The following is a 25,163-nucleotide window of genomic DNA, read 5'->3' on the forward strand; positions in this document are numbered from 1 at the left end:
CAGGGCGTGAGAAGTGCAGCAGCTTGGTTTTGACTTAGGTGGCAAGTCTGTCCCCGCTCCAGTTTTAGCAAAGCGAGGTCACATAAGGCCAGAAGTTGTCACGGACGTAACCTACATCCAACTGACCAGCACCAACACCAGTTTTCCAGCCTCTTCTCAACCCAAGTCCACTCAGCTTTATCAGTGTCTCTCTTAGCCATGTCCGTGGGGGAACACAATTATCCGGACATACTCCCATCATTCACTTACTGACTCATTCTTTAAAAAAAAAATTTTTTTTAATGTTTATTTATTTTTGAGAGAGAGCTTGAGCAAGGGAGGGAGGGCAGAGAGAGAGAGGGAGACATAGAATTTGAAACAGGTTCCAGGCTCTGAGCTGTCTGCACACAGCCCAATGCAGGGCTCGAACTCACAAACTGTGAGATCCGAAGTCAGGCACTTAACCGACTGAGCCACCCAGGCATCCCCCACTCACTCACTCATTCTTAATGAAAACGGCTAACATATATTGAATCCTATTGTGAGGCAGGCACTAAATGCTTTGTAGACACTATGCCATCTAATCCTCACAACCCTATTATTATGCCCATTATACGGAGGAGGAGTAAACTAAAGTTCAGAGATATTAAGTAACTTAAGGTCACACAGCTGGGAAATGGTGTAGCTGGGATTTGAACACAAGCAGTCTGTAATTCTCCTATATGCTAGGTACTCTGAAATACTTGGGGATGTATCAAAAATGAATGAATAGATCTACAAAAAACACTGAATTGTACACCTCAACAGGGTAAATTTTATGGTATGTGAAGGATATCCCAAGGTTTAAAAATGTGAATGGACAAATTTTGGGTTGGGATAAATGTTGACCACGTCCCTAAGAATTTGGTGGACCTGCTTCTCTGGTATGAACCAGCTAGCAACAAATATATATATATTTCTTAAAAAGATATATATTTTTTCTTTTATATATGTATATATAATATATATAAGTATATAAATAAATATATATTTATATTAAAGAAATAAATATATAAATTTATATATAAATATATAATTAAAATATATATTTTTTATAAATATATATATATATATTTCTTAAAAAGAACAAAATGCCTCAGACATCTCTGTAGTCCAACAAAGCTAGTTCCAAACTTCAGTCCTGCCACCTAGCCAGGTACAGCAGACTTTCGGTTTTCTGTCTGGTTAGGCAGAGACAATGAACCTCACCTCGTCAGGAGGTTGAGGGGATATGAAGGGATGTCTGCAGGTGGCCGCAAGCTGGGCCTGGTGAATCACAGAGGATAGTACTGAGTTTCGTGAGGGCTCAGGCCTTGGGGGGGCTAACGTGGCATTGCTGGCAATGCTTGAAAGCCCCAGAAACTGTTGAGACCTTTGTTGCATCTAAGCCCGCCTGGGCCTCATCCTCACTGCAGAGCCCCTTCTCACCCCTCCTCACCCCTCCACACTCATGTGGAGTTTCTGCCTAGGATTCCACAAGGAAGAAAAATGCCGTTTCTCTTCCCCACCCACCTTGCTCCCTCTCTGGGTTGCCAGGGGCTGGGATTTCCCGAGCCAGGTCAGCGAGTTAAGTTTGGAGTCAGCCCTCCCACCCCCCCTGGCACCGGGGCTCTGGCCCAGGCCCAGCACTGTCCTCATAGGCAGCTCCCTGCCCACAGGGGCCACGTTGCTATGGTGATTCCACTACCCACACAGTGTCCAGGGAGACTGCACAGTGTAGCTGGAGCTGTTTGCAAGACTTGCTGAAACCAGGCTGGGAAGATTCCCGAAAGGGTCAGAGGGAGCGGGGGATGGGAACTAAGTGTAGCTGTTTCCCTAGCAGTAGTTGTGTGTGTGTGTGTGTGTGTGTGTGTGTGTGTGTATGTGTGTGTGTGTGTGTGTCCGCACACACATGCAGGGAGTACATGCTCACACATATAGCCACCTCCCTCCCTCCCATAATGGCCCTTCTGAGCAGAGGCACAGCCCCCAGAGAGGCAGAATCTCATGACTGTCATAGGTTTCTTCCTGAGGTGGCGTTCATGGTTTATTATTGTGTTCAGTTTCCATCTTGAAAACGGAAAGAAAAAAGGGTGGCATTCATACAGCAGCAGGACTGACCGAACTGTGACTTCAACTACTCCCCACCTGAAGCGGCTTCATGTTCTACCTTGTCGCTTGTCCTATAAAAACTTCCTGCAGAACACAGAGCAGGATACCGGGAAATGGTAACGGTGACGGGGAGAAAGCTGCCTACCTCCTGTCCCCCTCGTTCCAGGCGCCTCACCGGAACCATCGCATTTAGCCCACACTACCATCCCGCAGGGGGATTTGTTACTCTCATTTTACAGATGATGAAACTGAGGCTCAGAGAGGCTAAGTCACTGGCCTCAGCCGGGGCCAGTAAGAGTAGGTGGTGGGACTCACACCCGGGCTATTCAAGATCTGTGCTCACTGCACCAGACGGCCCTGATTCTACCTCCTCCCTGCTCGCTGTGCGTTTACCGGTGGGCAGGCTGTCAGGCCCAGAGAGAACAGAATCCGAGGCACCAAGTGAAATAAAGAGCCACAACCCCTCCGGAATAGCAGGTGGGGCACAACCCGAATTGCACTCACTGGGGACTGGTATTTAGGCTCTAAATTCAAGCTTTCAGTTCCCCTTCCTGAGCGATATTGGGAATTATTAAATAGATGACCCCAGTCCTAACCCATGTACACATTTGTTCTGACCCAATTCAGTCCAGAGTAGTTAATCTATGCCTCTTCCCCACAGTCATGAATGTGGGCTCCCCTCTGCAGAGCCTCTGAAACAGCCCTGACTGCAAATAAATGAATCCTCAGGGATGGTGAGAATGGGGGCCTAACATCTCCCGAGCCCTCGTGTTCGGAGCTAATGCTGATTTGTAAAGCGCTTTATGATTTATTCATACCGCCTCGCCAGGCTTCCCAGGACAGCCTTCCCCTCACACAAATGAGCGCGACTCCCAGAACAGAATGTCAGGCTTCATTAAAAGAAAAAAAAAACCCCGGTGTGGGGGATGTCCCTTTTTTTTCTTTCTTTTTTTTTTTTTTTTTGCTCCCAAGCTTGCGTCACCTGGTGTTTGTAGGATTCAGGTCAAATTCCAGAGAGCACCTGTGCAGTAACAGCCTTTGGCCCCTGACCAGGGAGGGTATAAGATGTCAGGAGCGTCTTTCTGGGAAGAAGGGGCTCTCTCTGCACAGGATGCAGTCTTGACAGTCCAGGGTGTGGGTGCTGGCCTCCAGCATGTGGAAGAGATCCCACACCTGCTGCCGGTTTGCAATCCAGAACTGTGCAGGAGTGGACGATGCCGAGACCTTAGAGCCGCAAGTCCCATCCAAAAGAGACTGCTGTGCAAAAAAGGGCCTACTTTGCTCTTAACACCTTAACGGAAAACTGAAGAGTTGCTTTTCGATTAATCTGGCCAACACTGATCGTTTGGCCATCCCTTCTAGCTCTGGTCCTCCAGGCTGGGAATTGGATGAATTATTGCATTTGGGACAATACAGAGACCCAAATGGCTAACCCAGTTTCGAGAGATCACAGTAGTCAAAGTCCAGAAATAAATCCCAACTGCTCATTCTCATTTTACAAAATGAGCCAATGACATTTTCAACTGAGAGTTACTTCTACACAGTTGTTAGCTGCTAACGGGTAAACTCTTTTAGAAAAAAAAAACCAACAACAACAAAGAGGCAGTGAATATTTAAAACACGGTAATTAATTTTCAAAATAAGATTTCTAAAATTGACTAAATAAATTACCCTGTCTTGGACTTCCTTAAGTATATGCATTCTCAGTGAGGGTGATGGAGTTCCCAAGGGGCAACCATTGGTTCTTAAATGTGAAAATACTACTCTTTCATGCATGAACTATAGATATACATACAGTACATAAACAAACATACAGTATATCTTTGGTATTAAATTTTCATGAGGAGATAATTAGAAAAAAAGTTTAAAAAGGCTTCATAGGGGAGCAATAAGGGGAAAAAAGGATTGAGAAACACTGCTTAAATAGAGAATAATGGCTCTGGGGCACCTGCGTGGCTCGGTCGGTTAAGCGTCAGACTTTGGCTCAGGCCATGATCTTGAGGTTCACAAGTTAGAGCCCTGCGTCGGACTCTGTGCAGACAGCTCAGAGCCTGGAGCCTGCTTCAGGTTCTGTCTCCCCCTCTCTCTGCCCCTCCCCAACTCGTACTCTGTCTCTCTCTCTCTCTCAAAAATAAATAAAACATTTTTAAAAAATTAAAAAAAGAAAATAATGGCTCTTTTTCTATATGACTCAAAGTCATGCACATAGACAGACATACAGACATCTCTTCATATCTGTAATGGTTGAGATAGATGGGCATATCTGTTCCTTAATAAGTGGCTCTAACCCTGACCCCAGGTATCGATCCTTTTCTGGTTGGTAGTTTTCCTCCCTCCCTTTTACAGGCTACCCAGCCATTCCTAGAGGGGCTGTTTTCTAGCAGTGGCCTGTTAAGTCCATGATCTTAATGTTGCAGGCAATACTGATGTCCCTTCCAGTCTGAAAGCAACGACATACTGCCCTGTTGAACTACAGAAATGGCTGAATGAGTTGTCTTTTGCCTGTTCACGTATTTCCATTCATTTCTGCGTTTGGATCTGTGTTTTTTGAGGATGGAAAACCAAGAAAACCTTATATCCTGTACCATCGGAACACGCAGAATAACTTACAGTGCAAAGTGTTTCGAAGGTCTTTTCAGACACAAAGGATCCATCAAGGCCAAAGAGAAATATCGATGCATAGGAGAGCATCCCTCCGAGGATAATGAGGTTGTTCATATATGGACTCGACATCTTTATCAGCCTGCCAAGAGAGACAACACAGTTAACAGAACCGTTAATGTGGTTATTCCTCCAGCAAACACTTCCTGGATGCCTACTACGTGTATATTGCTGCCAAGGCTAAAGGAGAGAGAAACGTAAGCCCAGGCTTCCTTCACACCCCCCGCCCCCCAAGCCTGTGTCAGCTACTAAGGGCCGCTTTGCCCTCACTAAAGGACCCCGGAAGCTATCCGATTCTAGTCATGGAGTTTTCCTCGGTCAAGTTCACCTATCACTTCTCTAGGGGAAGCTTGTAGGTTTTTTTTAGGCTGGGGCTAGGAAGATAGGGTGCATCTAGAGAATTCTACATTCTAGTTCAGCAGCCTTAAGGGAGGAGGGAGATGAGGGCAAGAAGGCCACACTCCCCTCCCCCTTGCGGAGGGGGCCAGGCCTGCGAGGTCTACAGGTGAGTGTTTGGGGCTACTCAGGAAGTGTGGTCACCAGGTGGTATACGAGTATTCACTTTGGCTGCCTGGAGCTCTCACAGTCTTGTGCACAAAGAGGGTCACACACATGGATGGGAACACCTCCTCTAGTCATCAGGTGATAAAAATGAACAGTGCATGGGGCTCCTGGGTGGCTCAGTCGGTTGAGCATCCAACTTCGGCTCAGGTCATGATCTCCCGGTTCGTGAGTTCAACCCATGTGTCGGGCTCTGTGCTGACAGCTCGGAGCCTGGAGTCTGCCTGCTTCAGATTCTGTGTCTCCTTCTCTCTCTGCCACTCCCCTGCGCACACTCTGTCAATCTCTCTCTCAAAAATCAATAAACATTAAAAAAAATTTTTTTAAATGGACAGTGGCGTCCCCATTCCCACCCCCACCCCTATCTTCACCAGGCTGCGGTTGGGGGCATTCTTTATATTCCCAAACTCTACATGCTTGTCTCTCACCTCTTTCAGGAAGCCTGCTTTGGCTCCCAGCTGTCCAGCAAGCCAGGCCCGGGTTAGACCATCAGTTGGCTGGAATCCACACTGAGCAGTGCCTGGTTAACCCTGCACAATCCACTCAGTATGTCCTGGGTTTTCAGGTGCCCCCATGGTCCAGGCACTCTTTTGCAGATTGGAATCATAGTCAGTTCCCTCAACAGTTTCTTTTGTACTCTGCCATTCTGTTAATGCTTACACATTTTAAAAATGTGTGTCAAAGTGGGAGAGAGATAAAAAGCCTGGTGTGAATTATGGATCACACACGGCTTCTGAGCTGGGATCACTGGGTGGGGCCACCCTATACTCGGCCTGCGGAGTCACCTCATGGGTAAGACGCGACCACAGATCTCACTGCCCAAGGCATGTATGTGTGAAGCTGACACGAGACTGGATTCCTGGAGGTCCTTTTGCAAACCACAAACTGCTAAGACCCCTTCCTCCTTAGTACCACAGGAAGTGGAGGAAGGGAGAGGCCAGGAGTTGGGCAGGTTCCCCGGAGGAAAAGGACCTTAGCAAATAGGCAGGATTTAGGAAGATGAAAGTGAGGGGAGCTTGGAACTACTGAGACATTTATTTTTATCTCTTTCAGATTTTTTAATCTGCAAAGCCAGTCAAAAAATTCACATAGACGCCAGCCTCCTGGAAAGAGTAATAGTAATTTTCCACAGGAGGCCAAAAGAATTGGTAAAGAACTAAAGGAGTTTAGTCTTATGATAGGGGCAGCTTGCTGTAAGATGGGTTTTTTGGAAACTTGTAGAAAGGGAATCTAATATTAACTAATATTAACTGAAACCTGATTATGTGCCCAGGCCTTGTGCCAAATGCTAATTCGTATGGTCATCAGTTAGGCGGAACTTTCTTCCATTTTTTGTGGTGGTATATGTGTTATTGGTGATATAGAAAATAAAACAACGGGTGGGTAAAAATCTTTTCGTTCTTTAGGAAATAGATTTGACCCAATCAAACCCCAAAACAACAAAATCTAGAGCTTTCAAGCTCCTCCTTTGCAAGCAAGGAGGGAAAAAACAAAACAAAACAAAAAACAAAACCCCCTGTTCTCTGCAGAATCAGGCTTGTTCCTGGCAGCCCAGAACGTCACACAGTGTGGCTTCTGGGCTCCAGGGCATTGAAGCTGTGCCCCGGGGGATCCCTGCTCTGAGCCCCTGCCCAGTGACTTCCCAACAACACGGAGAGCTGGGTACAGGGATTTGCTATGGAAACCACAGAAGCTGGCTGTGCCTGGTAAACACCACCACTTGGGTGCTGGCCTGTTCTACCCACGACTGACCAGAATAACTCAGACGGTGAGCTGTTCTCCTTCAGAGAGTGAAGAGCACGCGTGGTGGAAAAGAAATCAAAGGGGCGCCTGGGGGGCTCAGTTGGTTAAGCATCTGACTTTGGCTCAGGTCATGATCCTATGGGTTCGAGCCCCGTGGTGGGCTCTGTGCTGACAGCTCAGAGCCTGAAGCCTGCTTCAGATTCTGTCTTCCTCTCTCTCTGCCCTGCCCCTGCTCACGCTCTGTCTCTCTCTGTCTCCCAAAATGAATAAACATTGAAAAAAAATTTTAAAAAAAAGTAGAAGAAATCAAAGCCAGAAACCCAGGGGACAGGTTCTACCACACACAGCAATGTGGCCTCAGACAACAACCCTCCCTCTGTCACTGGGCTTCTGTCCTCTCACCTGTAATCTGGGGAGTTATCTCAGGCTCAGGTGAGGATGATGGGAGGGAGGAGCTTCTCAGACTGTAAAGTGCTGTACTAACGGGTGGTGTCCCTTACTGAACTCAGTGATTCCCTCGGGCAATGCTTCCCCAAGACGCGAGGGGGTGGAGCAAAGACTTCGGGGGGATTCCCTCTTCTGTGGTTTTCCTTCTGGACAGGAGCATAGCCAGCCTTTGATTTTATTTACCCCAGCCTTCCTGTGCAACCAGCAGCCCTGACTCTGTGTATATGCATGTGCGTGCGCTCGTGCACACATACATGCTCATGCACATGGAGCATCTAATCACATCCCAGTGACTGAATGACCACTTTAGAAAACTGCCCCGGAAACTTCTTCTGTGCCCCTGGTGAATCTGTCACAGGATGCCCCTACACGTTATCCATGAGCTTTGTCAATCCAGAAAGCATCATCCAAGAGGAGGGTGTGAGTGGCTTACTTCTGATTCCGGTTCTTGATGTTGAAGAAGAGAAAAGCGCTGGCCATGATCATCCCCAGGATGGTGAGGGCAGAGAGAATGCTGTAGAGAGGTAGGGAGATCTTTCGGAGCTGCTCCAGGATGATGGTCTTGTCTTTTGGTGGTTCGGATCCTAGAAGGCCATGAACAGACATCAGCTGAGCCCAGTGTGCGGTCAGTCCTTGAGAACCTCTCTGCCTGCACGCTCTTGCCATCTGGCACCTGTGCACAACCTCTGTGCAGGACATGTCTACTGGGGGCAGGGCTCCAGCGCTTGGCCAGGCTACTCGGCAGGGAGCCTTCACTAGGACTTATTTCTTTCTCTAAATAGAATCCATAAGGAATTTGTGATGCATTTAACAGCCATTAAAAGACTAGAATTTGATTTGGTCTAATTACCCTGTTGAAAAACCACCCTCATTTGTCCCCACAGGTAACAGTGGCCCGGAAGGCACAGGGCCAGATGCTGTGAGTGGGTACCACCGGGTGCCACTGGGGGTGACGAATCCGGCTTGGGGTCTCACAGACTCTGCTCTGACACATGATAATGACCACCTTCAACAGGGCAGACACCTTGCCTATCAGTTCCATGGAGACAGCTATGTCTCTGGCCGCAGGTTTCCTGCCCCCAGGTCATTAGGTTATAAAAGCTCTTTCTGGTTTTCCCTTTTCATAAGACTCACTAACTGTGGGAGGCAGAAGATACTGGCATGCCTCCCCATCCCTGCCGCACCAGGACTGGGCCCAAACTGTGGGATTCCATTCCTCTGTGTCACTGCAGAGACGTCTCTGCTCATTCTTTGAGGGCACCGGGAAACTATGGGAGCCCTGAGGGCCTCAGAGAAAACTCATCTTTGTGGTCACTGGCAAAATTGTCCAGAGGCAGGCTGGCGTGGGAGGAGGGGTGCAGGGATCCTCCTCACTCTGCCCCACTTCTTACAAATCCCTTTTTTCTCAGCTGCTATTTCAAGCTGGGTTGCTGCTATGGAATTGTGAAATGCTGGGCCTTTTTTCTCCAGTGGGGAAACTGGGGAGCCCAGGGAGACCCACCAGAGGTCATGATGACCCCACCATGGCTGTGCCATGGGTGCCCGCCTTGGTTATACCCCCGCTCCCAGGAGATAAGCAGAGGATGTGGGCAGGTGTGGCAGAAGGGTTTGAGATTTCCCCCCCAAACATCTGTGTTTAAAAAACTCCGCTAGCAAGTTCAAAAGTGTTTGGAAACATTCAGTGGATAAAAAGAATTTGAACCATCTAAGCAGTCTAGGGAAGTTGCCAGGTTCGAAAACAGCTAGGAACCTGCTGGCATGGTTCACATAAAGCTTTAAAGCAATTCCACGTAAAGTAACATTTTCAAGGCCTGAAAGTCAGGGCAAGAGCAGACGCAAGGTGGATAAAGCAACACCATTTCTTGCTTCCCGAAGTGAAAGCTCTACATCTGAAAGCGTCTTCCCCCGTTCTCCATTTTCCTCCCTGTGCTCCCAAGTGAACCTCTGGCTGCATCAGGCTGGCTCGGGCGTCTCCTGGTTCCCAAACACAAGCGCCATCTTGGGGGTGCCCATGAGCTCTTGGCTGGGAACAAATCCCTCTCTGGTCCCTGAGAAAGGGGCTGAGGTTTGGAGCAGCGGTTATATGATGATTATGACCACCAATTGCTCACGTAGAAACAATGTCAATTCTCCTCCCCTGTACTCCACTTTCCTTTCACCCAAAATGGCACCTCCACATAACTATGCACCATAACTAAGACATTATGGAAGCCACGTGGTAACTAGCAGCAGCCTTGAGTTTTCTTTCTTGCTCTTCACCCAATCCATTCACTCGTTACTCATCTAGTCTTTACTATTCCTTCATCCCCCATTATACCTTCATTCACCATCATTAATCATGATCAATCATCATGAATAATCACTTTCTACCTGTCAGGCCCTGTGCTGGGTGCCAGTGATTTAGAGATAACCAAGAAACAGTCCCTGTCCTCAAGAAACTTCTATACTAGCCATGTGACAAGAAAAAGGCAATAATAAGCAATTGTATTTACTGAATGCTTACCATGGGCTAAGCACTTTACAGAGATTTTCTCATTTGATCCACCCAACAGCCTCACAGGTAGAGAAGATTATTCCCATTTTACACAGAGGCAACAGTTTTCTAGATGTTAAGTGACTTTTATAGTTACTAAGTGGCAAAACCAGCAGGATTTGAACCCAGATCTGCCTGAATCCTGTGCTCTAACCATGATGAAAACCTGCTTCTAAAGACAGGGTCCAGGTAGTTGATAACATCAGACACGGAGAAGCCTGAGCATGAAAGTGTAGAAGAGTGTAGTTCTCCCTGATGGAGTCTGGAAAGGCTACAGAAGGGGGAGCTGATCCTCAGAAGATGAACAGCTGGCTGCCCACAAGGAAGACAATTAGGAAAAGGCATTCTGGGCAGAGGGCTCAGCAGGGGCAAAGGCGTGGTGGTATCTTGGCATATTCGAGGAGCTGTAAGCAGTTTGGCTGGGGAGATCTGAAAGAAGAGAAGTGGGAAGGGATCTCTGCAGGGGGGCTTTGAGGTGACACCATGGAGTGAGGTCCCTTGCTGAGCAGTAGGGACCATGCAGGGCTCTGAGCAAAGGTGGAGAATCTTCAGCATAGCGGCTGATGGCAAGAGTGCTTTGGCTGTTGAGGACAGAATGGACTTGAGGGAATTAAGCATGATTAAGCCCATCCACAGCCCACCCATCCACCCATGTATCCATCCATCCACTCACTCATCCCTTTATCTATCCATTCACCCACTCGCCCACTACTTTATTCACTCATATGCTCACCTGTTCATTCATTTATTCACCCACCCAGTCACCCACTCACTTGATCAATCATGTGTTTATTTTTTCATCAAATGTGAACCTTCAACATGTGTCAGACCCTGCCTGGCATTAGGGGTTGAAAGTCAAGTGGAATCCATTCAGGGAGCTCATGGTCCAATAACCTAGAAATTTCCATGCAAAAGACAGTAACTATGGGAAAGGCAGAGACAAACACTGTGAAAGCCAAGAGAAGGGACCCATTAGCTCAGCTAATGGGGGTGGGGGGCAATCAGGGAAGGCTGTACAGAGGAGGTGTCCTTTGATCTCGTTCTAGAAGCTGAGGAAGAGTTCTCCAGCAGAAGAAGAGGGAATGGTCTTCCAGGAAGACCAGCAGGTGGACAGGCTTTATTACTAACCCAACCAAATGCTTTCTCAAAGAAGGATACAGAGCTAAATTTAGCTGGGCCACATTTAAATAGAATTACTCCTGGCCATGGACTGGTTTAAATGTAGATACCCCAGTGAAAGCCAGCTCTCCATGCAAATTCCAGTGACCCCTCTCAGGAGCTGGAAATCCAGCTCCCATGTGAGTGATGGGGACACTATGCTAAGTGAGCAAGCATGTGTGATATGAGGAAAGGAGGTTCCCTCTTCCCTAGGAAGTCAAGGACTCTGAGCTTGTCCCCAACCCTCAGACAATATCTGGGCCTGGGAGCAATTGAGCAGGCCCCCTTCTATGAGAAGGCCACCTGCCTTACCTTGGAACCTGATAGTGTCGTTGATTATCTCCAGTGTGTCGGCCACAGCGTTGTACTCTCCCACCTTCACCTCCCTGCTGTCTGCAGGAGCAAGAGACAGTAGTTGGTTAGATTGAGCCCTGTGCCCATGGCTGGCTGCTCCTGTCCCAGTTCTTGCTCCCCTGTGGGCCCTGGCTATATTCTCACAGGCTTTCCTTTTCCCCAGAGCCTCTTCCAGGTAGAATCGTAAAACCTCCAATCTGATCTGGGGTGGAACAGAAGCCCTCTTACCCCATCTCACCCACTGGTTACCCGCCCTTTGCTGTATGTCTCATGGATGGGGGCTCACTCCCCTCATAATTGGACTTAGTTACCAAGTCCTTCCTGGTCATTGAAAATTTTTTTTTTTCAACGTTTATTTATTTTTGGGACAGAGAGAGACAGAGCATGAACGGGGGAGGGGCAGAGAGAGAGGGAGACACAGAATCGGAAACAGGCTCCAGGCTCTGAGCCATCAGCCCAGAGCCTGACGCGGGGCTCGAACTCACGGACCGCGAGATCGTGACCTGGCTGAAGTCGGACGCTTAACCGACTGCGCCACCCAGGCGCCCCCTTCCTGGTCATTGAGCTGAAGGGTCTCTCTATAACCTTCCTCTGGCATCTGGTTCTGTCATCTAAGACCACACAAACCACTTCTGCTCCTTTTGCTCCAGGACAGCTCTATAGACTTGGAGACAAAGACAGATCATCTCCCAGGTGCCAGACCCCAACCTCACCTTACAGAATATCATTTCCAATTCTGCCCTCTCCAGGTCCCTCCTTAGGCTACACCATACAATGTCACTGTGTCTGATAGAGTGTAGACTCAAAGACCAACCAATGTACTTCTTCAGGCATGATCTGGTCAACACAAGTACAGGGGACCGTCCCCTCCTTTATTGTGCACATTATATTCTTATTAATGCATCCTCAGGTGGAATTAGTATCTTTCAGAGGCCACATTGCTCTGCTGGGTCATATCGAGCACAATCTCCTTCATATATACTTGTTCAGGTGTATTTTCAGACCCAAGTGATTCATTTGAATTTACCTTCATCCTTGATACTATTCTGTTGGTGGGTTTAGGTCATTGTTTTGGTCATCTCCAGGAATAGAGATGATGAAAACTGGCCCAGGGCGGTGGCAAGAAGAATGAAGAATGGGGGTATCAGATTTGACAGAGGTTTCTTTTTTCCAAGTAAAATCTGGACAACTGTGTGATCAAATGTGTGGGGGATATGGGGAACAGGGGAGTGCAGCAAGTGCCTGGGGGGCTCAGGTACCATTCCCTGAGTGGGGAACTCAGGAGAGGGTCAGAGAAGCGGGGAAGTTGCTACATTCCGGTTTGGGCACGCTAAGCCTGACGTGCTTATGGATCACGAGAGTGGCGATGTCCTTGGGTCTGGAGACGGGGGAGAGTTCTGGGCTAGGAAGCGAGTCAGGGCCATCAGCATGTAGGCTGGGAGCTGGAGCATGGGGGCAGGTAGGAGATCCCTAGGGACAGTGCCAAGGGGAGGAGAGGACCAAGGGCAGAATCCTGGGGAGCACCAACCTCCTAGGGGCTTGGTAGAGCAAGGATGCTGCAAGGAACTGGGAACTACTGGCCAGGATGCTGGGAGCAGGATGGCGGAGAGAGTGGGCATCCCGGGAGCCAAGGAAAGGGACAATGTCATATGTCACTGAGAGACTAGAACTAGGGCAGGGGGTCAGTAGATTTGGTGTGTGGGGTGCTGGTGACCAGAGATGAAGCAGGTTCAGGGGAAGAAGGGCCAAAGGCAAGGAGTGTGGGAGTAGAGTGAAGCCCCCAGGGCAGAACTGGCTTTGACAGGGTTGGGGAGTGGGCAGGGCAGGGTGGCCCACGGAAGAGTCACCGAGCCCTGACAACGTGCCTGGATCTGTGCCAGGAACTTTAGGTGCCTTTTTTTGTTCAGTTCTCATGGCTGGAGTTGGTGGCTTCAGTCCCACCAAATAGATAAGGAAACTGAGGCTCAGCAGGTTGTAGCTTTGCTGCCCCTCCCTCATTCTAAGAGTAGAGCCCAGCCTCAAACCCGGGACGTTTCCCACCGCCTATGTTCTCATGGGGCTGCCTTGACGGGATCCCTGAGCAGTGACAGTTCTGTGCCAAGCTGCCACGGGCCACGTGGGCCTCCTGAGTGTAATAACTGCGGAGAGCTGTGCCCACATGCCCACCGTAGGGCAAGCGGGTCCCCTGAGCTGCAGATGCTGGGCATAAGAATGCCATAAGGTGGCGCGGGTACAGGAATTCCGAACATGTAACCGCAGGAACTGCCGGCTGGCTGGGGCTCTGGCTCTGAGTGAATTTCGTTGAAGAGATGCAGATGTGCTGCTGGTCCCTTATAAACATTCAGGAAGCGGAACAGGGAATCCCATAGGCTACCCTTCGCCTGTGTGCCTTTGACTGTGGGGTGGAAAACAGGCCTGTAAAAGTCACTCTCTTCTCCCCACAATGGTCTCCCTGCCATTTGGGGGCTGTCACACTGTGCAGGTGGCTGTCGCTTGCCTGGGTCACAGCTCCTAAATGTCACATTAGCAGACTCTGCTGGGAGCTCCGGCATCCCTGCTCTGGCTTTTTGAAGTCCTCAGCCCCAATCAGCTCCCGCCGCTCGGAGGAGGAGGCCCTGATTTATTTATCTGGCGTGGGGAGGCAGCTCATGAAATATGCAGACTGATTGGAACAGATCACCAGGAGCCGGGAAGTGGTGTGGCTGGCACCCCACTGCGCCCCAGCCACACAGGCTGCCCCTCTGGTTCACACACCCTACTGTACTGTCCCTTAGCACCAAAGTAATACTCGGCTTCCCAAGAAAGCCATAATCACCGTAATCTCTCCCTGGGGTACCGCTTGGGGGATCACTGGTGCTTCTCATGTTCTTGGATTTAAGGCTCATGGCAAAACATGAGCTGGGCTTGACTCGCCCCAGTAAGTGAAGTGAACACTCAGAGCTATGTGCTGGGCAGCGACCAAGTGGCCTGAACTTGACTCCCCTACTTCTGGATTCAGACAGGGCAGAGCTCATACTGGTCACTGAGCCCACATTTCCGGAGCGCATGCCGGCCCCAGGTTATTTCATGATTAAGAATCCCTCAAAAGCTTCAGTGTGGGTGGTGGAAGATAAGGTTCTGTCCTTACCCATGATCAAGGTGGCCTTGGACCTCTGGGTGCTGTGGGATGCTTATGCTAAATCTCTTAATCACTCATTCATTCATTCAACAAACATTGATGGGGGGCGGGGGGGGCACTATTATGTGTCAGGCTCCAGGCTGGAGGCTGGAGACATAAAGATTCAAAAAAAAATTCACAGTCTCTGACATTGTAGTTTAGGGATGATAGCCTCACCCAGTCCTACCAGGGAGGTAAAATTGTTCTCATTTGCAGATAGTATTTCCCTCCAGCCTGCACTTTGTTAGCAGGTTGTTGTAGCTCTAAAATGGGAACTCTCAAAGTGGCCATGAGGACTAAAGAGAATACTGGCAGTTTCTGGCTTGCAACCTAACTCACAGTAAGTGTTTGATACGTCGTCGTTTGCCTCATGATAAAAGTAACCGAGCTATTTGCTAGATCCCCTAACACTCCCTATGTTTTCTTACTGCCATGGTTCCCCACAATGGTCCCTCTGCTTGGAAGGTGGCTTTCCCCTCCCTCTACTAAACCAACACGCCCCAACCCTACACCCACCTCTTCCAGGAAGCCTTCCATGAGACCTGCTCCTTCCCCCTGAGCACCTCAGTTTCTGTGGGCTGAGGGCATGGGGGACAGACTGCCTCTGGTGTGGGAGCTGTGCCCGAGGTGTGCCCAGGCCTTATGATTCCTGCCTGCTGGTTAGTTCCTGAGCGGAACCTGAAGTCTTGCTTCTGGCATCCCCAGGTAACACAGAGTATTGCCCCCACCCCCCGCCCTGTACCCAGGGCCCCTCTGGGGTCTGCAGGTGGAAGGCTGGTGCCCCCCGTGCTCTTCCATTCACCCGTGGCCCGCTGATGGAGACCATGAGAGGCACGCAGCACTCTCAATTGTTAACTCTTGGCTTCCTTGGTAACTCCACCGTGCAAACAACATTAGCCACTCATTTGGTTATAGGCCGGGCCTTGCAGACTGTGGACCAGGGGATCTGTGGACAGACTAGAAGGGTCCATCAGGGGGGTGGGGGGTGGGGATGAAGGAACCAAGCAGAGGGCTGCAGTGTTGAGAGTGTCACTGGCTGGCCTCCCTGCCCCCACAACTCTGCCGTGCTTGCCACTGACTCACTGTGTGACCCTGGACACACTGTCCCTTTCTCTGGGTCTCAGTTTCTCCATCTGCTAACTGCACGGCAGGGCTTCCTTCCAATGATTCTCAGCCCTGGCTGGGCATTAGTATCACCCGGGGAACCACTAGAAAAAACATATGCCCTAGTCCTAATATGGGTCCATTATATTAGAACTTCTGGGGGGTTGAGGGGTGGGTTTTGGGCGGCAGTACTTTTTTTTTTTTTTTTGAGAGAGAGGGTGCAAGTGTGCAAGGGGCAGAGAGAGGGGAGAGAGAGAGAGAGAGAGAGAGAGAGAGAGAGAGAGAGAGAGACAAGCAGGGCTCACCCTAAAGCGATGCTTGTGCTCACCCAAAGCAGGGCTTGAGCTCACCCGATGTGGGACTCAAACTCATGAACTGTGAGATCATGACCTGAGCCGAAGTCAGATACTTAACCGACTGAGCCACCCAGGCGCCCCAGGGCAGCAGGATTTTTTAAAAGTCTCCTAAGCTGATCCTAACACACAGCCAGAGTTGAGAACCACTACATTTGACTGAAGGCCTTTCAATGCCGACACTTTCTGTTCTAAGAAGCTAAAAATAGTGTGGAACAGAGAGCCCCTCTCCTGCAGAACAATGCTGCTTCCTTGTTGTGGGGCAAAAAGAAGGGTTTTCTTTAAAAAGCTCCTTCTTTATTTCAAATTTTATATTTGGATGATACGTAAAGAAAATAGGTCCTATTGGTGAAAATTGGGCTGCCAAAAAAAGTCCAGTCTGAAAATATTCGCTGGCTGTGGGCCTGGGAGCACGCACGAGATGGCCGGGAAACAGCTTCAATCAGAGCTGCCTCCTCCTGGGACCGCAACCCCCAGGCGGGAGGACGAGTGATAGGGTCGCCAACATCCTGCTACGTGGGCTCTCCTCCCCTCCCCCCTCACCGTCCATTTGTCCTCAACTGGCTCTAGATCTGGATGGAAGGAGGTGTACGTGTTCTTTAAAGTTTGTCACAAACATACAGACTCAGTGTATGACTCTGAGGCAAAAAACAAAGGATGGATTTGACTCAACAAAAATAAAACATGACAGCCTAACACAATCACTCCATTCATTCTAGGACCCCCTACCAAAACCCTAAACTCGGGGTAGGAAAGAACTCTGGCTGGTAGACAGGACCCTTGGAGTTAGTCTTGGCTCCCCTGTCACCTCAGTGAGGAGCCCCCAGGAAGTTGTGGCCCCTTCATGGGTTTTGCTAAAGCCAGTAGGCTGGATGGGGGGATGTTCACAGCCTCCAACTCTTGTTCGGTGATTCTGCAATTGCTTTGAAGGGTCTTCCTCATTCCAAGCTGAAATCTGCCTCCTGAGACTTCCCTTCACGGGTCCTAGCTCTGCCTGGGTGGGGGGAGGGGGGCACACATCACATGGACCCCTGTTCCTGGTGGTTCTTCAGAGGTCAGAGCACGGTGATCACGGGCTTTGATTCTACTCTTCTCCAGGTGGCCAGCCATTCCTCAGGAAGTAATTCCCGGTCTGGTCACTGCCTGAGCGCAGGCCCTAGAGGGTCACCCTCCTGTAACCCGGTGAGGAGCAGAGCTGAGCCGCACCTCTCGGCAGCACTGAGCAGACAGACTTTGTGCTTCCTTGGCCCGAATCCTGCAAACATTCTTCTCTGTCTTCACAAACAATATGTCGCTGCCACATTTTTAACAAATTAATGTCAGTGACCTTTGGTTGGAAGTTTTTAACAGGCCAGGTGGACACTGGTCAAATGGCCTGGGAATATAATAACACTGCTAAGGGCAGATTTGTCTATGGACTTAGGTAAACTGGGCCGGGACAAAAGCTAAGTAGCAGGGGACGCACAGGACACATACAAACACAAAAGGTTATTTGCACCTAGAATATCTTTTTTCTTCTCTTCTTGGCTAGCTCCCACTGGCCCTTCAGAATTCGTCTCAGGTGTCACATCTCCCAGGTAGCTTTCCTGGAATCTGTCAGGTGGAGCCAATTGCCCCTCTTCTGAATGCCCTCACCACATGTCATATGCACTTGACCACTGGACCAGGAGCTGTGTCTGTGCCCACTGGACCAGGAGCTCTCTGAGGGCAGGGATGCATCTTACCCAGCTCGGCACCCCCCTATATCCAGCCAGGACCTGGCATGAAGGTGCCAGGAAATGATTTTTTAGATACCTCAAAAGCCCAAACCATATGGGAGAAAAAGGAATTCATCCACAACAAAATTAAGAACTTCTGTTCAACAAATACTTTATAGACAAGTGGTTGAATTAGAGAAGATATCTACAAAGCCTAAAGGTAAAAGGAAACCAAGATTTAGAATATATAAGCATCTCTAGCAAGTTAAAAAGGAAAAGACAGTATCCTCAAAATAAAAGTGGTCATAATCAACAAATGGCCCATAAGCACGGGAAGAAATGCCCAAACCTCATTAGTTAACAGAGAAATGATATTTAAAACCACAATACGATATTACTTTTTTCTTTAGATGGGCAGAAAATGAGAGAGCCAGGGATTGGCAAGTACTTGTGGGAGGAGGGACACAGGAATCTCCATGCTGGTGGCAGTGGAGATGGGTGTGGGTATTGAAAGAGCCATTTGGCAGATCTTAGGCATGTTTAGTGTTCACCCACCTCCCCATCCAACAGTTCTGCTCCTGGACATTTGTCCTAAATAAATGCCCAGTTGGGTTCATAAGGGGACACTCGTTATTTGTATAGGTAGGGAGCTGAAGGTGGCCTGGGTGTCTGTCACTGGGAGAACGGATGGATAAAGCATGAATGCACCCCATGGAATGATCAGTGAAAGTCATGGCTCAGATGTTCACATAGAAACATGGAAGCATCTCCAAAAAGGAAGTGCTGAGTGGGAGGGAAAAAAAGAGAAAGAAACAGAAGAAGATATGTAATCCAGTTGCATTGATATAAATCAAAATATATGCATTCAAGACATCAATCCACATTTTGTAAGGACATATCAACACAATATATGCATTAAAACACTCAGAGTGTTTGCCCTCTCCTGGGGGAGGCGGGAGTGTGGGATAAGAACAAATGCTAGAGGTAAGGGCATAGACAAACAGAGAGGGGCTTTCCTGGACCAATGATAACAATGTCCCATGAAATGAGGAACATGAAATGTGTCCTAAGGGAGGAAGATCTTACTTTTCTCAAGAAATTCTGGTGGGGGGGTGCAAATCTGGGGTTACAGTTGCCACAGCCCTTCTCTGTGCCAGTCACCGAACTGTTCATAGCTTCACACCATCGAATTGTCACCATCACTCAAGGCAAAGAAAGTGATCTCCTTTAATTTTACTATTTTATTTTTTTTTTTTAATTTTTTTTTTCAACGTTTATTTATTTTTGGGACAGAGAGAGACAGAGCATGAACGGGGGAGGGGCAGAGAGAGAGGGAGACACAGAATCGGAAGCAGGCTCCAGGCTCTGAGCCATCAGCCCAGAGCCCGACGCGGGGCTCGAACTCACGGACCGCGAGATCGTGACCTGGCTGAAGTCGGACGCTTAACCGACTGCGCCACCCAGGCGCCCCTAATTTTACTATTTTAAACTGAATGCTGAAATGATGGCTTAGAGAGATTAAGCCACAGCACCTAGCTAGTGATGAAGAGGCATAGACTTCGAACACTCATAGACTTTCTCCATATGAGGAGATGAGTTCCCCATCACCGGAGGCATTTAAGTAGAGGTAATGCTGCAAAAGAGAGTCAGGGCTCCCTTCAACATGGAGAGTCTACAGCTCAATGAAACACAAGGTCTGTTAATAATTCTGTCTTCCAGGCTATCTTTGTTGGCTCTCTGAAAGGTAAGCCTGCATCACGAAGGCTGGGCAGTGTCAGAGTCAGGCTCCCAGCGTCAAGGAGCCCACATACACCTGTGTCCTTCCATTCCTGCTGACCCACAGCCCCGCACCGTATCCTGCAGGTTAGTGGACTATGTCTCCATCTTAATTATACCAAGACGAGCGGCAGTCCGACCAACTGGCCTTTCCAGACCCACGGCGGGGTGAAGGGAGCTACGACACATTCCTTGATACTAAAAACCAGCCTCGAGCATCTCAAACAAGGGCCAGACTAGCTCTGAAAGTTTTCTAGTAGGTTCTGGGAAATCATCTTCCCACTTTTATTGGCCTGGCTCTCTGCCCGAGAAATCACGAAGCCCCTGGGAGGCAGGGACCGTATCTTATTCAACTTGGCTTCCCTCAGAGGACTTGGTAAAGCGCCTGGCAGGTGCTCAGGAAATGCGCACTGCATAGAACCGTATCTCTTACCCCAAAGACCTAAAGGTAATTAATGGCTGCCAGCGGGGAGGACGAGCCCACATTTCACTAGGTACCTTCCAAATGACATTTATGCCATTGGTGTGATGCAAGACCCCAGACCTTCAAATCAGGTGCCGAAACATAAAAGTCCAAAGTCTGAGCCCTTTATGTTGCACAGAAGCCGTGTGAAACTCAAGCACATCGTCATTTGCTGTGACTCTGACAAACAGGCCTAATGAAGGCAGGGCCGGCGAGTGGAGCACACAGATGCTCAGAGCTGCCGAAGAGCACAAACAAGGCTCTAATCATGGCTTCACTCGACTTCCTCCCCTGCTGCAAACTCCCAACTGTGTTTAGACTTCGGCAGGAACATGGATTCTTTCTTCTCTTGAGAGAAAAAAGAAGCCAATTCCCTGGCATTCATCCTCCTCTCCACGTGGTTTCATGAAAGTCAGCGACAGCGTAGGGGAGGGTGAGTGAATGTGGAACTGAAAGGAGTCCGGGCCTTGGCCCCCCACTCCACCCAAGGTGTGCGGCCAACAGGACGCTAACTCCTGCTCTGACCACAGGTGGGTCACTCAGAACAGCGCCCGAGGCAAGAGTAAGAGGGCATGGAATTTACAGGAGAGGTGATCCTAGGGCACCTTGAAGGGGTGTGGGGGAGGTGAGACAGGGAAGGGAAGGGAGCCAGTAAAGGGGCATTAATGAGCAGGTTTCTGGGTGGGCAGCTGAGGCAAAATCCCACTGGGGACCCCCAGAGACAGAGCAGAACATACCTTGCAGTTTCCCCACCCAAGAGGGAAGGCTAGTGAGAAGTTTATCCTCTGCTTCTCTCTCCTCCTTGGTGCAAGGCTGTCCCTGGAAGGGCTAACTCCCTGGACATCTGGCCTTCTCCTTGCACAGGGTGAGGGGTTCAGGTGCCTTTAATGAGCTATTTCTTTGGAAATAATGGATGCTCAGGGAGTATGGATGTGTCACTGATGGCATCCACCATCCACACTCTACGATTGTCCTGTTGACAGTTAAAAGCTCTGGGAACCCTTGAAAACGAAGTAAATGGAGAGATCATTCGTAGGGATCTGAAGCCTCTCCTGGATTAAAAATGCCTCCGTCTCAAGGGAGGCCATGAATCTAACCCTGGCACGTTATTTTAGAACAGTTCTGTTTATCCAGCATTCCTAACTTTACAAAAGAGGCAGTTTCTCCAGGCTGATGCAACAATGGCCACCATCTTGAATTAGCTTTGGTTCACTCTGCCGTCAAGGCTAACTGCTGTTTGCGAGACAAGTCACTGCAAACCACAAGTAAATGAAGACGTTCTTAAACTTCCACAAGTCCTATCACCAGCTAATCCAGTGAGCATTACCAAGAGCTGGCCAGAAGCCAGGCACTGCGTCAGGAATGTGACTAGCTTCCCAGCTCTTGAGAATTTATAGAGCAAGATCTCATGTGGCCCTTTCCCCACTCCAACTGGGCAAGGGCTGGCATTAGTGCCATCCCATTTTCCAGAGAATTAAGTTAAGGCCTAGGGAGACGAAGTGACTTGCCCAGGGTTACACTGCTGCTAAGTTTCAGAGCAAGGACTTGAATCCAGGTCTTTTGCTCCCAGATTAATTCAATAAACTTGTACTGGAGGCCTACCAAATTCCAGGCATTTGTCCTACCAACTTTACAGCTTTGGAATCAGAAAGTGCAGGAGGACAGTTTATTGACTCCCCTTTTAGTCTTCTCTCCAAAGCTGCCTTCCATTTCCAACTCACTCGTGTTTTAGTTTTGCAAACACAGAGCCTCCTACAAAATGCTTCCTTTATGGTAGGTACAAGAGTCTGGAAGGCACCAGGAGCTCTGCACAAACAAGAAGCTGAAAGAGCATCTCGTGAGGTCTTCAGAGGAAGGGTGGGATGGGCCATCTTACAAGATCAGGTTAGTGGGCTTTGAGACAGCCTGAGTGTGAGTCTCGAAGCAGCCTCTGCAAAGAGAGGCCCCACTGCTGGGGCTGGCTGTCTGGGCCAGCTCTGAAGTAAGCCCTGCTGTTCACTGTCCCCTCTAAATACAAGGCAGGAGTAAGGGAGAGAGAAGCAGACAGGGAGAGAGTCAGCGTGAAGGACACGGCAGAAAAAACATGGTGGTCCCATTTAGAAGCCTTTTTGAAAGGCCAGTGGCGATATAAGAGTGGGTAATCCAGGATAAGGGGCAGGCCCATCCTATGGCTAAATCCTGGAAAGTCCTAGAAAACATTGTGTGGACCAGCCCAGGGAAGCATGGGGCCAGAGACTAGAAGGAATGACCTCACCATGGGATGGATCTGCCCCAGCCAAGTCACTTCCCTGGTCTGGGCCTCAGTTTCCCAGATGATAACCAGGCACCCTTCAGGTGGTCAGCCTATTCAATAATGCAATGCCCCTCCATCCAGGCAGACAGTGCACCTCTGAGACCCTTTACATTTGGAAAATGAACTCTTGTGCTGACACGAACATGCCCCCAGCATTCTAGTGGCTCATTTCAGCCCCCAAATAACAGAATCCCTCTGTCAACAGGATCTATGTTTTAAAAACATATAACAGGGGTGTTTGGGTGGCTCAGTCAGTTGAGCATCTGACTTTGGCTCAGGTCATGGTCTCATGGTTCATGAGCTCGAGCCCCACATCAGGCTTGCTGCTGTCAGCCTGTCAGAGCAGAGTCCGCTTCGGATCCTCTGTCACCCTTCTCTCTGCCCCTCCCCTGCTTGTGTTCTCCCAAAAATAAGTAAATATTTAAAAAAAAACCCATACAGAATGCAAACTGGTGCAGCTGCTCTGGAAAACAGTGTGGAGGTTCCTCGAAAAATTAAAAATAGATCTACCCTATGACCCAGCAATAGCACTGCTAGGAATTTACCCAAGGGATGCAGGAGTGCTGATGCATAGGGGCACGTGTACCCCAATGTTTATAGCAGTGCTTTCAACAATAGCCAAATTATGGAAAGAGCCTAAATGTCCATCAACTGATAAATGGATAAAGAAGATGTGGTTTATATATTCAACGGAATACTACTTGGCAATGAGAAAGAATGAAATCTGGCCATTTGCAGCAACGTGGATGGAAGTGGGGGGTATTATGCTAAGTGAAATAAGTCAGTCAGAGAAGGACAGATATCATATGTTTTCACTCATATGTGGATCTTGAGAAACTTACCAGAAGACCATGGAGGAAGGGAAGGAGGAAAAGAATAGTTACAAACAGAAAGGGAGGCAATAAGAGACTCTTAAATATAGAGAACAAACAGTGTTGTTGGGGGTGGGGGAGAGGGGAAAATGGGAGATGGGCATTGAGGAGGGCACTTGTTGAGATGAGCACTGGGGGTTGTATGGAAGCCAATTTGACAATAAATTATATGAGAAAAAACCTGTATGAACAGGAGTCTCTGCAGGCCCAGCTCTGATGTTCAATAAAAACTGGACACAGGGGCACCTGGGTGGCTCAGGCGGTTAAGCATCCAACTTTGGCTCAGGTCATGATCTCACAGTTTGTGGGTTCGAGCCCCACGTCAGGTTCTGTGCTGACAGCTCAGAGCCTGGAACCTCCTCCATATTTTGTGTCTCGCTCTCTCTCTGCCCCTCCTCTGCTCATGTTCTCTCTCTCTCAAAAATAAATAAAACATTAAACAAATTAAAAAAAAAAACTGGACACAAATGTGAAGGGAAAACAGGCAGAGGTGGGCATGTGAGCACAAGGGGGGGAGCTGAGGTCCAGTCTCAGCTCTGCCACTAACTGGCTTGTGTCCCTGGGCAGAACACCTCCCTCCCCTGAGCCTCAGTTTCCCATTTACACCATGAGGTAGTGGAGTGGGATCATCTCTAAGACCCTTCCCTGTCTGACATCCTACATATGGCTAAGTGTGGGGAGAAGCTATAAAGGGCAGGCAGATGGAAAGGCACCTGGGGGGGTTTCAACACACCAAGAAAATCTGGATTTGCCCCAGAAAAGTGTCATAATTTTTGACACAGTGCTAATCATAATTGCTACTACTTGCTGAGCAAGAAATACGTGCACATATTTCTATGTGTTATCTCATTGAATTCTTCCCATATTCCAAGAAGGTAAATAGGATTATATTCCTATTTTACAGAGGAGAACTTCACACAGGTGAAGTCACTTGCCTGATGTGCTATATGGACTTGAGCTAAGGTGGGTCAGACCCACCTCTGAACTTCTGTTTGCTCCTCTGCTTTCCTTACAAATGCCTAAAACTAGTCACTGGGGTCGGTGTCTTATCCTAACATATGAAAAAAAAAAAGGCAATAAAATTGGCACGCACTTGTAGCTGTGATCAGCCAATCAATATTTTATAAAATATTCTCCCAGAATGATATAATTTGAGAACTGGAAATGTGACAAGAGAATTTAGTTACAATCACTCAAAAAAAGAAAAAAAAAAAGGAAGTATCTTTGCCAAGATGCTTACTTGGTTCAACCAATGAAGAAGCAAGACTAACAAATGGGAAAATAATTGCATTTGCCGAAAATTACATCTTTTGTGCATGCCAGGGAGCTGACATGCGTTTCAATTACCTGCCATCAGAAGACGAATGGGTGAGTCTACAAGATTGAATTACGGAGCCATAGTACCAAACACCTCTCCTCATTGATCTCAATCTGGTGGGATTTGTCTGAATGAACCTGAATAACTCGATTTCACTTTTTGCTTTCCCTTGGATGACTTTGGGATCTGACGCAGAAGGCACTGCTCTTGTTTCTGGATTTTCCAGAAACATCCAGATGCTAAAAAAAAAACTGCGGTAAAGAACAGTGCATCTAGTGGTTTTGGCTAACAAACCTGCTGATGACTGACGGAGGTGTCTACCTGGAGGAAAGCCCAGTCCCACTCCCACAGATGCCCTGTACTCTCTGACAAGCCCCAACCCCTCTCGGGGCCTCCACTTCCACCTTACATGAGGAATGTGGTCTGGAAGGTTTCTGAACCCCTTCGAACACGGACAACAGAAAAATCCAAAAAATGACCTAGTTTCTTAAAAAAAAAATGACCTATAACAAGCACGTGGGGGATGATTATGGGTTAAAAGAGATATCAACCAGATGCAACGAG

At 48.6% G+C, this 25,163-nt stretch overlaps 1 protein-coding gene across 1 annotated transcript in view; it reads right to left on the reverse strand.

Moving 5' to 3' along the window:
- The window catches only part of GABBR2 (gamma-aminobutyric acid type B receptor subunit 2), a 347,460-nt gene that overhangs the window by 71,760 nt on the left and 250,537 nt on the right, over positions 1 to 25,163 (reverse strand). The window contains exons 9-11 of the mRNA XM_047066870.1: positions 11,525 to 11,605; positions 7,955 to 8,105; positions 4,720 to 4,852 (exon numbers count right to left, since the gene is read on the reverse strand). Of these exons, the coding sequence (XP_046922826.1) occupies positions 4,720 to 4,852; positions 7,955 to 8,105; positions 11,525 to 11,605 (365 nt within the window). The remainder of the gene's footprint in view (positions 1 to 4,719; positions 4,853 to 7,954; positions 8,106 to 11,524; positions 11,606 to 25,163) is intronic.

Source organism: Lynx rufus, unplaced genomic scaffold, assembly GCF_022079265.1.
Source record: "Lynx rufus isolate CCGP_SWC_20201006 ecotype Redwood Valley unplaced genomic scaffold, mLynRuf1.p SCAF_10, whole genome shotgun sequence".
Lineage (NCBI taxonomy): Eukaryota > Metazoa > Chordata > Mammalia > Carnivora > Felidae > Lynx > Lynx rufus.